The 14,118-nt window shown below is 45.1% G+C and overlaps 1 protein-coding gene across 18 annotated transcripts in view; it reads left to right on the top strand.

The window, feature by feature from the left end:
- The window catches only part of syngap1b (synaptic Ras GTPase activating protein 1b), a 168,976-nt gene that overhangs the window by 100,136 nt on the left and 54,722 nt on the right, over nt 1-14,118 (top strand). The window contains exon 1 of one of the 18 annotated variants that reach the window (XM_054780726.1): nt 637-1,827. The exons of 16 other annotated variants lie outside the window; for them this stretch is intronic. Coding sequence is in view for 1 of the 2 variants with exons in the window: in XM_054780723.1 (XP_054636698.1) it covers nt 4,081-4,165 (85 nt within the window). In the remaining variant the exon portion in view is untranslated. One more of the 18 variants, XM_054780723.1, reaches the window with a different exon arrangement.

The raw sequence follows: 14,118 nt of genomic DNA, 5'->3' as shown, positions 1-14,118 counted from the left end.
TATTTTCACTTTATTCTCATTACATTAGTACTTTTTCCTCAACCTAATAAAAAAAACCATTACTGTCTGCTCATCTTTCCAGTGTTGCTGTTATTATTGTTGTCTTTTAGTTGTCTTTTTAAATTAGATTTTGTCAACGTGCCAATAATGGCTCCCGGGCTGCACTTTGGACACCCCTGTGCTGTAGCGCACCTCTTTGTTTTGCTTGTTTTTCTTTTGATGAAAGAAATCCCTTCATTGCTAGGATGTCGTTTCTTCTTAGATGTACCGAAAGTGGGAAAAGCATGCTTCTGTTTGTCATTTTAGTTTTGTCAAATATTTGTTAAAATATGATACAAAAATAGCAGCCAGTCAACAATTTATTGTTATTTTTTTCCAGTTACAGCACACAGGGGTAGGCCTACCTTGGTTTTTGTTATTAATTCTTTCAAAAAGCTGAAAACCGAAACATACGAAAACCGAAGGCAATGTTCCCGTAGAAAATAATGTAAGTCCAATTAATCCCTTCCAGGCACCCAAAAATATGAACACATTATTTATTTATTTTTTACAAAAGATTTCAAAAAGATTTCTTAGAGGAAAGAATCACTTGAGAGCAATTTATTAGAGGACTGGTATTTATGTAGTCCTGTTATAGTTATTTTCGGACTACTGCTCTGGTTCAGTTTTTCTTTTCCAAAGGTCTGCCTTACAATGCTAGCGGCTTGTTTTATGTACTCTATGTAGTAGTAGTAGTAGTAATGGTAGTACATAGAGTGGAACCTCTTTTTTCGTCATTAATTTGTTCCAAAGTTCCAACGAAAACCGAAACGTCCGAAAACTGAGGTAATTTTTCCCACAGGAACTCATGGAAATCCGATGAATCCAATCCAGGCACCCATAAATATGAAGAAAAAACATACATTTGATAGAGAATAATGATAGTTTTACATGTGAAGTCATTATAAATGAGGACCGGATGTTACTTATGGTTGTGTACATCCTGGCGAGATTGAGTTCAATCGTGTTTCTCATTTTCTTTATCAAATTGATGCCACTCGCAATGTTCTTTGACCCCATGGCGGGTTATTTAGGTTATTTGCTCAATAAAAAAACATGCACGGATGGTGAGTCAGCGACGCGTACTTTGCTTTTTCTGGGCACTCCATTCTGCAGAACGATACCATTCATGACAAACGGACTAGTTTCTTACTAGTTTGTACGAAAACCGAGACAAAATTTTTGCGAAAATTTTCAATGACAACTGAATCAGACCAAAAAGCGAGGCGTATGAAAAGAAGCTTTGACTATATATTTTTTTTAACCACAAGCAGCAGCAACATTTGCCGGATGCTCTTTGGACACGTTGTCCTGCTTGCCGGTGGAGTTTCATGTTTTATTGATTCAGTGCATCAGCGTTCCAAATGAAACGTTGATTTCAAAGCAGATCTCACATATAAAGAGAGCAAGAGATAGTGGCGTGCAAGGACAAGGCTGCAGCGAGTCGGTAGAAAGAAGAAGAAGCAACGGAGGAGAGGAGGACACTAGGAAGGAGGCGGAGGAGAGGGAAAGATTACTAGCGTAGTACATCAAGCTTGGCTTCCCGTCCTTAATGGTAACCATGGAAATAATTATAGAGCAGGCAGACAGTGCGAAGAGTGAGAGCAACACAGACACAGCAGTGACGGCGGTGGAGAAAGAGAAAGCGCTGGCATGGAAAAGTATGGAATATGTTTGCCGGATTCCACTTGAGTCTGGAACTATTTGACGGCGGGCTGGACTAAGATGGGAAGTTGTGTTATTTTTATCCACCTTTATATCTCAACACTGATGAGGGACCTTGGTGCGGTAAGTACAGAGGGAAGAAAAAAAAGATAAACTGTCGTGTGTGTGTATGTGTGTGTATTTTTTATTTTTTTTTAAGTTGCACATAGTTGTCATGGAAACAGATTTAAGAGGCCATTTCCCACTCTGCTAGTGCGCGTTGCTTATCGTGGCACCAAAGCTCAATCAGTGTGCTCCAATTGAAAACAACTCGACATCAGGTGGGGCATTGTTTTTTTTTTTAATTCTATCATTAGTTGAAAAACGGTTCGTTTTTTTGCTCTGTGTGTGTGTCATGGATTGGTGAGAAAGCGCTCAAGGACACATCTGCAGTTTGATAAAGAAGGGCCTCCACTTGACCTCTTCTTTGGAATATTCATTCTACAACATAATTTTCCCCTTTTGGGGGTCCCAAAACCCCCAAACCAAACTTGGTTGTTTCTCGAATGGACTTCAGAAGGGGAAAGTGTGTTGCAGCCAGCATTGTGTGGTGTTGGTGGCCCCATTGGGCCATTCCTAGTTCTTTTTTTTAACACGCATGCATGGAAAGTTAGGACAGGAGCCCCAGAAAATTGTGGTGACAACAGCTGTCCAACAGGGGCCAAATGTGATTTTTTTTTCCTACGGGGCCCAGAATGCATGCATGCATTCCCTCATGTTTGCCCCCCTCCGGCTGCAAACGTCATACAGCGCTGCCCTGTCATGACTTTTCAGTGTGTGTAGAAAGCAGCGAGATAGAAACGTATTAAAACCACGTCAGGTCCCAGCTGGGAGGTAGCCCCGCCCCCTTTTCCTCACAGAGAGAGAGGGAGATAGTGAGTGTGCACTGCAGCCCTATCCCCCTCCTGAAAGTGAAGTGGCGTTCACCTGTGCAGGATGTCCTCCATGCAGCGGGCTGCAGTCAGGAGACGACCCAGCTTCCACAGCTCACAGGCGGATGCCTTGAGGATCAGACGCCGCTTGTGCGGGTTGCAATGAAGCAGAGGAACTAAAAAGAGATTTCTGCCTGATTTTTTTTTGCCCCCTGTCCGTCCCTCTTGCGCGCTCTCTCGGTGGAAGGGTCCGATCCGGGGAAGAGTGCGCAGCGGACGCGCGTCACTGCGCCATGCAGAGAAGCACCAAGGCGCGCTCTGGCACGCAACTCTCCAGGCTTTGTGCAACACTTTGCATGCATTTACTTTCCACGCAAGCGTGACCAGCCGCCTTTTTTTACGCATTGTCCGAGTCGGTGGTGTGCGAACCCCCACCCCCATGCACAAACATTCTAAAAGATGAGAGCAGTGGGCCTCCACGGATCGTCCGTCTCCTACCGGAATTGCGAGTGGCGGCTCGGGCCGGAGAGACGACAGGGAGAGCCCGGAGAGGAGGAGCTTTCATCCAGGGGGACCGCCTCGGAGCGGGCGCTGCTGCTGCTGCTGCTGCTACTGCTGCCTCCGGTGCTCGTGGAACTGCGGGGGGAGGGCGAAGGCTCCCTCCGTGTGAGATTATAACAACTCTGTTTGTTTGCGTCCCCACCCCTCCTCTCCTACCGCCTGCCTAATTAGTGCAAAGATGCGACATAACGAACAGTGGCCTACTTAAGAGCTGCCATCGGGTGCTCTCGTCAGGGTGGCACTTTGGGGTCACCTCACGAGGTAGAGTGGGGGGCGTTGCGCACGTGGAGGCCTGCAGCTGTGAATGTACCTGTCCTATGAGATCATTTGTGACATCACGTCCTCCCACCTGCGCGTCTCTGCCAGCTTTTTCCCCTCAAAGGGACAGAAAAACGCCAACATATTTTCATAGAGAGGACTACTGAGTGCCAAATACATTTTTGTCATCCTATTGCTCTTGAATGCATCTGCTTTCACTTAGTTTTGTACTTAGAGGCTTCAATTTGAATATGTAGTTGTGATCAGACTGCTGGAGTTGGATCTCGGTGTGTTTTAGGTGCCTTGGAAGTGGAGACTGCTGGTTCATCATCACTTATTCATACACAGCTATTTGTCTATCAAATATTTAAAGTCCACCTTTTGCAACTTGGGAGTGTATTTTTTTTAACCTCGTCCAGCCCGAAAGCTCCTGATTCACTTCTTGTTTTTTCCTGGCAAAATATCCGTCTGGAAGTGAAATCCCGGCCTTAAAGCCAGACCGTGGGAGTCATGTGTCCTGGCACCTTCTGGCACACGCCCGGACGCTGCTCATAGACGCTTACGTGCCGCCGAAGCATTGATTGAGACGAGGTATCGGGCGGAATGTAACACAAACTTTGGAGCTACTGCTGGGATAAGTCAGTGAATGCATCAAGCTCTTACTGTGGAGGGGGTGTTGCTTGCCAGTAGACGTGTGGACACAAAAAGCACAGAAACAAGCGGCATAGTAGGTAGGATTGCTTTTTCTTTTTCTTTACACATCGCTCATTACACACGTGCATGTCCTGTGGTTTGCATAGTTCTAGATGTGCGTTTGTTTTTGATCTTCAAATGACAGCAGTGTTGCTCCCCACCTCTAAGTAATTAACACTACCGCCCTAATCGCCAACTATTTACCACGGGTGCATTTTCATACAGTAGAACCTGGCTTTTTGTCCAATTAACACCAAAACATGCGAAAACCGAAGCAATTTTTCCCATCAGCAATCATGTAAATCCCTTTCATCCATTCCATGCCTGCAGAAAACACAATGAGATACATCCAAATGATGAATGAAATGATTAAAAGAACATTTCATTTGACTCTTACCCTTCCTGAAGACTTGTGGTGATGCCTAGAGGTGTACACTACAGTTGTCCCTAGCTATATCGCGGTTCAAATATCGCTCCCTCACTATATCAGGGTTTTCCAAAAAATAATACATGAATAAACCATGGCTGTTTTGTGCTTGACTGTGGCCTATTAGTAGTCCAAAATGACTGAAAGACAAGTTGGTATTGTGGTCGGCATCAGTAATGTCATGAGACATGACGTTAGATTACATTACCTTTCACACTGCATGGAGACGGGCTATTGAGCCAGCGGGGCCGAGCCGACATGCCGTGGCTGAGATTGAGTGAAAAAAAAGGATCTCCTCCTCTCATTCCATGTGGAAGTGGTAAGTTTTTGACTTTTTTGTCCTTCTTCCCCGCTCCATTTGAAACACTCCTGAGTTTAGAATAAGTAAATTGGACAGGCTAACTAGTTAGCTTGGTAGCTTGCTATGCTAGCGGCAGCCGTCTGTTATGTCCCTGCAGTGATGCCGTAAAGGTGACTATTGAGGTGTTATTTCAGGACTGCAGGGCTGTAAATAATGCCGAAACCGTATTTAGAAAGTCATAAAATGAATGAAAATAAAGATATTCCCTTAATTAATATTGAATCCTACTTAGTGGAAATTCACGTATTGTGGTTGGGTCCTGATCCAAATAACCGCCATAAACGAGGGATGACTGTATACTTGCTCAAGTCCTGTCGTAACAGATGCCGCCTCCCACTTTGCTACCACTTCTTTAGGGGGGGAGGAGATGGATACAAGTTGTTCAATGTTCATGTGTGCGCTATATGAAGAAATAAACCGCACACGCACGTAATAAAGGCGGCGTAAGGATTCCTTGGCCGGAATCTGTCTATAGCAGTGGTGGGTCGCAGAGCCGTTTTCAGTGGGTCGCAGGGAATGCCTGGGAAAAGATGAGCCTCACACACTTATTAAACTCATTGAAAGTATATCATGTATAGCTAATGTTTATTGATTATAACCACTAATCAATGACACCGGAAGATGATCCATGCAATTATTAAGCTGAGGCAGCGTTGGAGAAAGTTATTAAGTTCCACTTTTTGCTAAGTAGCACGCAACTATGGTGTGTTCAAGGACCGCTGGGCAAAGTGCGACATTGCAACGCTTGGCGAAAGAACATGATGAGTGGGACATGAAGACATAAACACGAATTGTGGGATGGCACATGTATATGCTGTACAGTTGACCTGTACCTGTATGATCATGTATTCATTCATTATTACCAATGAATGTGTTTTCTGCAAAAAAAACGGCCTGCAACTTTATTTTCAGAAAAAAAAATATACACATTATGCCCAAAAATCCACGACGTTGCGGGGTCCGCTGCATAAATTCTTAGCATATCGACATTGGCTCGGTTTTCCAGTTTGGCCATCCCTGCTGAAAGGCAAGGAACGGTAAAATGAAACAATAAACGTACAGGTACGTGTGCTCATGTAGAACACAGCTTCGCCTCATTTGAACCCCACTTGTCGCTTTTTTTGTGTGTGTGCATCCAAACTGGTCCATCTCCACCTCGCTGCTGCGTTTCGTCGCACGTAATTCCCACCGGGAAGCTCAAGTTTGATCCAAAATTAGAGCTGGCGTGAAAGGATGTGTTTGCATGGCGCTCACAGTGAGGTGGCGAAACGTGATATGCAACGAACAACACCGTCTGTGCTGCACACAAACTTCCTTGAAAGCAACAAAGCATTGCAGCGTTCACTCCAGGCCAGTCCAGGATGTCCGTCCAACTGGGCTCCACGCTGCTCGTGTGGCGCCGATAAGCCACTGATGAGCAGTCAAATATTTAGCACCGTTTCAGCCGCCTCGAGTTGGCAGCACGTTTCCTTTCAAACTGACTGCGTTCGGGCCTTCAGCTGTTTGGTGACACCGTTTCTTCTAAACACAGCTTGCTGGACAACAACAGTGACTGCAGCTGTACCTGCTTTTTATTACGCAAACCCCAAAGCAAGAAATAGGACACAGCTAGGAAAAATGAAGTACAGCCCAGCAGTAACTTTATGAATCACACCACATTCATCCTTCATACAAACGCAGCCGCTCTCTGAACGCTTGATGTTCTGATGGCGACCCGAAGGAGACGCTCACATTTCAGCAAGCATGTCATTATATCTTGTCAAGGGATATGACCAGCGACAGTAAGCGTGGATGCACTTTAGAGTAGTCGGTGTACAGCTTGCATCAATCCATATCCACTATTGTGTAAATATCTGGCAACACAAGTGAGTCCAGCTCACAGTGAACGTGTCCAAATCGTGTGCTCGGTGTGAATATTTAGTGTCAGCACCATTCTTCTATAACATTTTCTTGTAAAAAAAACACAAAAAAACGAGCTTCCCCCCCACTGTCAGCAGCACTCACGCGGCCCCAAAGCATGACGGTACCACCGCCAGGGGAGTGGATCTTCAGAATGTCACGGTCCGTGTTGGAATTCATCTTTCCCTTCAATAAACCACAGTTTCCCCCCAGTGCCGGCAGCACTCACGCGGCCCCAAAGCATGACGGTACCACCGCCAGGGGAGTGGATCTTACATGTTGAAATTCATCTTTACCCTCAATGAACCGCAGCTCCTCCCCAGTGCTTGCAGCACTCATACAAGGGACCCAAGGGAGTGGATCTTCAGAACGTCACAGTGCATGTTGGAATTCCTATTCCCCCTGAATGAACTGCAGTGCCCCCAGTGCCGGCAGCGCTCGTGCACAAGACGACCAGCATGTTTGACTGTAGGCAAGACACATCATCCTGCTACTCACTTGCGTTGCCAGGTATTTACACAACTCATCTTCAGTGGACAGTACATCTATACTGCTGTACCAGCTGTACACTGACTACTCTAAAGTATATGCAACTTGACTTCCTTGAGGCATACTGGAATAACGTGCTTGCTGAAATGTCTGCTTTTTGTGTGTGCGTAGCGTCGATGGAAGTGTGCACTGTGTGTAGTCGGTTGTCATGCATCGGATAGGAAGATACGACGTGAACATCTGCTTGCCACCAAGCAGCACCAGCGCCTCTCCAAGCTCGGCGTTCGCGCCACCAGAGAAGAAGTGTTTGATGCACGTCTGGTGGATGAAAAGCGGGCAGGGATGCAGGCGGCTCGTCGCTATCACAACAAAGGCAAACACAGAAAAAGCCCTGAGCGCTTCAACGCTATTAAGACACCCACTCCCTCTCCAGCCTCCATCTCTGCCTCTAGTGCCCCCCCCGCCCCTTCAGTCCCAACGCCCCCACCCTGGTAAAAGCTACATTTCCTCCATTTGACCGTTTTCCTCTCCGTCTTCAGTCCCTGCTACTCCTACGCAGCCTCCCCCTGCCCATAAAAGGACACACACCTTTTCCTTTTATTCCTCCCCCGAAACAAACATTTACTGTACCAGCTCCACTTTACTCATGCGCGTCTGCCTGGCTCCCTCCCACTCTCTTGCAACTCCGTCCCTCCCTCGGGTCCCTCTGAGGGTCTGAGCTGGAAGCCGTCGCCTCCCACACCTTCCCCTCTTCAGCGTTGCGGCCTGCGTTGCATTTGCATGAGCACAGGAACGAAGCTCAACGTTTCACATGTTGGCAGGTCGCATGGCGACATACGCGGGGCATGTGAACGCGGCATCAGGTGAGATGTGATTGGTTCGAGGCTGCTGAGAAGTCGGAAAAGCAATTTCAGCTCGCTTAAAATAAGTGTCAGAGGCACACAATAGTGTATTGGAAGTGTGCTGGAATGGAGACACTTTAAAAGTGCTTTTAGTAACACGCCGTTTTGTGTGTGTGTGCAGCTTTAATGCTAATGAGCTGTGTTTGTCCACGCCTCTTTCAGACAGTATAGATCCACTTTAACATAAACACTTTAACTCTTCACTTGTCCAACATCATAGATGACGTATGTCACATACAGCGTAGTAACTTGAAGGAGTGGAACAGGAGGACACGAACCTTAGCAACACAAGCATAGCTACGTGATGCTAAAAGTGCTAACATTACATTTTAACATCATGCTAGGTTAGCCTATTCACTGACGAAAAACAAACCGATCAAAACTTACGAAGATACGAAATGTCGCTATCTTGTCGGTAAACACAGTCGCAACCTCGCCAAGTTGTACAAGTTGGAATTCGGTCAAAATTTGGGGGAAATTTCTGTCGTGTTACCATAACTACACGTCCTCAAAACAAAGTCAGCAACACGAGCAAAGCTATGTGAGCTGAAGTGCTAACATTATATTTTAACGATGCAGCATCATGCTAGGTTAGCATATTCCTGGAAGAAAAACTTACAGCTCCAACATCTGGCAGAGCTCCAGGCTGCATTTTCAGATGTGTAGAGAAGCCTGATTTTTTGCAAAGAAACTGTGTAGCAGAAAGTGAGGGACCTGGTAGATTTTTCTCAGGTTGGGTGCTCTTAAAAAAGGTAAAATGTGTTTTTTGTTCATTTCATTCATTTTTGGGTGTCTGGAACAGATTCATTGGCTTTACATTATTTCCTGTGGAAAAATTGCCTCGGTTTTCTTACGTTTCAGTTTTCGTCTGACAATTTGGAGCTAATTAAGGGTTCCACTGTATGTACTACTACTACTAATACTAATACTACAGTACAGTACAGTACACAGTACACAGACTACATGAAACAACCCACTAGAATTGCAAGTTAGACCGTTGTAAAGAAAAAAAACAGAACTCGGTCCAACTTTAGAGCTGTGGGGAAAGAATAAAAATGACGGGAGTACATAAATGCCAGCCCTCTAATAAACATTAAAGTGCTCTTGAGTGATTTTCTCCTCTCAGAAGCACCAAATCATTTTTAGCACCTTTTGGACAGTATATAAAAAATCAAGAAGAACAAGCGCCGCCGTTATTTCCCAACGTGCATGATTCATGCTGTCGCTAAATAAAATACACAAACTTGTCTGCTGGATGCAATATGCCGCCACCCCCCACCCCAACCCCCCAGGACTGAATCTCATGAAAAGAACATTTCTCTTACGGAGTTGCATCGTGTGCAAGCGGTGATTGTGTAATCCAGACAGCGGGTACAACAGGTAGACCTGATGTCTTCACACCTTCACGTCCCCCCCCCCCAACAATTAGCACATCATGCCAATCATCAGCGACGAGATCATGAAAGATTTACTGGACTCCGTCGTTTGCGTGTTCCCAACTGCATTTCTAGCAAATACTGGACAGGAAGTACCTTCATCTTTTCATTCATGAGGGAAGTCATTAGTCTGTGCAGTGTTTTGCAGCATGTCCGCCATCTTTGAGGCGTGTTTTGGATCATGTCTGTTGACGTAGTGTATGTCCTCCATGTTTGTGAAGAACGGCGTCATGTCCGCCCTGTTTGTGGCATATGATGCAGCCATGTCTGCCATCTTTGAGGAGTGTGTTGATGGCATGTCCGCCATTATGTTTTGCGTCATGTACGCCATCTTTGAGGAAAGTTTTGCTTCATGTACGCCATCTTTGAGCAGTGTGTTGCGGCATGTCCTCCATCATGTTTTCCGTCTTTCAGGAGTGTGTTGTTGTGTCATGTCCGCCATCTTTGAGGAGTGTGTTGCGGCATGTCCAATATTTTTGAGGAGTGTCTTGCAGCATGCCCGCCATCTTTGAGGAGTGTGTTGTGTCATGTCCGCCATCTTTCAGGAGTGTGTTGTTGCGGCATGTCCGCCATCTTTGAGGAATTTTTTTGTGTCATGTCCACCATCTTTGAGGACTGTGTTGTTGCGTCATGTCCACCATCTTTGAGGACTGTGTTGTTGCGGCATGTCCACCATCTTTGAGGATTTTTTTTGGTGTCACGTACGCCATCTTTGAGGAGTGTGTTGAGTGTGTTGCGTCATGTCTGCGATCTTTGAGGAATGTTTTGCGTCATGTCCTCCATCTTTGAGGAGTGTGTTGTCGCATCATGTCCGCCATCTTTGAGGAGTGTGTTGTCACATCATGTCCTCCATCTTTGAGGAGTGTGTTGTCGCATCATGTCCGCCATCTTTGAGGAGTGTGTTGTCACATCATGTCCGCCATCTTTGAGGAGTGTGTTGTCGCATCATGTCCTCCATCTTTGAGGAGTGTGTTGTCGCATCATGTCCGCCATCATGTTTTGCGTCGAGAGGCGGCATCCTGGGAAAGAGTGCGTGTCTCCATGGCAACCACACAACCTGGTTTGGGTCCTACGTGAGGAATGCATTGAAAGGGAGCAGATGAGCGCATTCTTCTTAACAGCAATGCTTCACGGTTGGGTTTTATTTGTGCGAGCATGAAGGTGATGCTTGAGGTTGAGTAAAAAATGAGTTGAGTCGACGTGATTGAGCTTTTTAGGAGGCACAAGAAGCTCTCTCAGGCGCAGATACAAAATGTGCGCTGATTCTGAATGAGCGCTCACATGCACGCTCGCCCACGTGCGTGCACTGTGTGCATGTGAGGTGTAAAACAGGAACAGTGTGTGATGTTTACCAAGTGCTCCCGTCGAGGAGCCGAACACGGGGGAAGGATGAACGGGATGCGGCCAGAGCTGACCCGCTTCTTCCTGGGTTCAAACGGGGGTCAGGTCATTGTCTCTTCGTCTTCCAGACGTCTCTAATGACTCCAAGATGTGCTCGGCGTGCTCCGGCACAATGGCCTCTTCAGTGACTTTGCACCCATTGAAGCAATGTTCCTCATATTTATTTATTCTCTCCAAGTAAGGTGCCGTTAAAGAGGAGAAAATGTCAGCGGTAATTCGACATCAGGGGGAGGCGGCGCGTGGGAGTAAGTGCTGGCAGTCTGTCCGAGTGTCAGGAACAGCACTGCGCTTAATAGCGTAGAGCTAAAGAAACACGGGCTTAATTACCACCACGGAATTGCTTCTTATCGCATTTTACTCGCTAGGGGTTAGCGGGCTGCGGCGGGAGAATTCCGACACACAGCTTTCCTCCAAGCGGCCTCGAGGCTCCGGTCACTCAGTAAAGTTCTGTCTTCGCCTCATAGATGTTGCAGTTGTCTTTAATAGCATGTGAACTAGGCTGCAACATCACAGCACAGCATCGCAATCCTCACATGCATGCAATTGTGCCCTCTAGTGGCTGTGAGCAGCATAGCGCTGACTTAAAGTACTGTTAAAAACATCTCAGCTTGACGATCTCGGCGGAAAAGCCGATTATTAATGTCAGCTTCAGTCTTTGCTCTTTTTTTCCCCTTTTTTGCTGTTGTTGTTGGGTATTTTCCAGATATCTAAATATTTCTAATATTTCTTGTTAAATAATATTCACATTTTCTTCTCCTAGTATTATGACTCCTGTTACAAATTTAAACTTTTTTTTTTTACTTTTTAAAAAAAATTACAGCTGTATTTTGTTTTGTTTGTTTCTCCTAATACCACCACTTAAAAAAACATTATTATTTTGAAAATATCAACTCTATGCTCTAAAATTACATTATTTTTCCTCATAATATTACGAGTTCATTCTCGTGAATTTAAGACTTTTTTTGTCAAAATACGACTTTTTTCTTAATGTCTTTTGACTTTATTCTTGTAAAATTTCAGCTGTTTATTTTCCAACTATTCCAACTTTCTTCATGTACAATTTCTTCTCGTAATGATGTCTTTATTCCCATAATATTTTGACATTATTTTTGTAACATTATAACTATTTCTGCCACCTAAATTTAAAAAAATGACAAGTTTTTTTTTTGCTGTTTTGTTTGTTTCTCATATTATTACAACTTTTAAAACATTTTTTCTTTTTTCTTTAATATTTCAAAGTTATCCTACTAATCTTATGTTATTTTCCTACATAGCATTACGACGTTATTCTTGTAAAAACTAAAACTTTTTTGTGAGATTAAAACATTTTTTCATATTTTGACTTTATTCTTGTAAAATTACTGCTGGTTTTGCAATTTTTGCAGTTGTTTTTTTTTTTCTTGTGAAAATATATTATTAGACTGTGCCGCGTGCCAATGGGATAAAACAGCCCTGGGCCGCAAATGGCCCCGGGCCACACTCTGGACACCCCGGTAAAAAGCCTTTATTCGTCCTGCAATGGGGAAGGTTGACATTCTTGCAGAAAACTAGCGTAGTGGTTCACGCAGCTCATTTGCATGCAGCTGGTGCGGGCTCGAGCATCAGGACGTGAACAGACCTTCAGGTGGTTGTCGGTTTACGACATTCTGTGTTCGAACATTTTTTGATCCCGTGAATGAATTAAAAACGTAATATTTTGAGAAACACGAGTCTTAGAAGAATACAGAGAGCCTGTGCCGCCACACTGAAGAAGTATAATTCGTTAAGTTTTTACACCTCGTTAAATGAACATCTTAAAAAGCTCAGAGAGACGAGACGCCCATGAATAATGGCCGCTCCACTGTGGTGAGCCCCATTAAGGATAAAAATGACTGAATGCTAACGAAGGCAAGAGAGGTCATGGATTCTGTGCGCTGTTACAAGGAGGAGGATGAGAAGACTTTCCTGGGAAAATATTTGTAGGCATTTTCAAGTGAAAAGGCCTGCAAGACAACCACAGGGGTAAAAGTTAACAAGGCACCAGTACAGAGTGGACGTCTTTATGCTTCTGTGTGATTTTTTTACTGATGTGCCGCTTGACTGTGTTGCCTTGGCAGCGAGTGAGGACCCTGTCAAATGTCACATGGGACTGTCAGTCAAGGTTCTTGGATTAGAGCGAACCAGCGGGGCAGACAGTTGGAGGCGCTTGGTGGTTGGTGGTCAGCACGACATTACAGCTCCCATTGTACCTCACATCAGCAATGCAGCGTTCCCTCGCTACATCGCCGTTCACCTTTCGCAGATTCGTTCTTTCGCTGATCTTTTGTTTTTAACAGCTAATGAACGCGCTGTGGCGTATTAGAGCGCTCTATCGGTGCTCTGTTGCATGTGTCTGTTGTTGTACTTACTACTGCTACCAGTAGAGGGTGTTGTATACTCATGTGAGAGTTGAAGACAAGCCCAGAGTCTCCACTCCGTCTCAGTATGTATAGCGCCACAACAGTCCTGATTGGCGAAGTGAGAACCCGCCCATTGTGTTCTGATTGGCTGTAGACCATTGCTAGCGAATGAAGGCAGAAGTTACGCGGCCGTAGGGCACCTGGAATACTGTAAATGAATCTTCGGTTCATGGAGGACGAGGAGGAGGAGTATGTTTTAACAAGGGTACAAAACCCTACGGCCTAACGACGGCAGGACAAGCCACGGTCACAGGAGTGAAAAACGCGTGAGTCACTTCATTTCTAATGTCAACTTTGTAAGTTGATCGTTAAAATTTGACCTTTGAGAGTGTTTGAACAAGAGAGAAATGTGATAAAAGGTTAATGCCTGTCTGAGAAAAGTGTATAAAGTGTAATGGTGGGGGCTTTTACAGCTTTAAAACTTATGTAATCCTTGTACAAAAATATAGGTGGCTACTTCGCCGATTTCTCTTATTGATGGCTATTTTGGGAACCTATCCCCCGCGATTAACGAGGGAACACTGGACCACTATTTATTTCACTTTTTCTTTTCTCTGTCAAAGTCGAACAGGAAGAGGTCGTATTGTCACTTGTGGAGAACAAGCCCAGAAACGTGACCATAAACCTGACTAGGTGTG

The sequence above is a fragment of the Dunckerocampus dactyliophorus genome, chromosome 7 (assembly GCF_027744805.1).
Source record: "Dunckerocampus dactyliophorus isolate RoL2022-P2 chromosome 7, RoL_Ddac_1.1, whole genome shotgun sequence".
In the NCBI taxonomy this organism is placed as follows: Eukaryota; Metazoa; Chordata; class Actinopteri; order Syngnathiformes; family Syngnathidae; genus Dunckerocampus; species Dunckerocampus dactyliophorus.
This window is presented reverse-complemented; position numbering and strand designations above follow the sequence as displayed.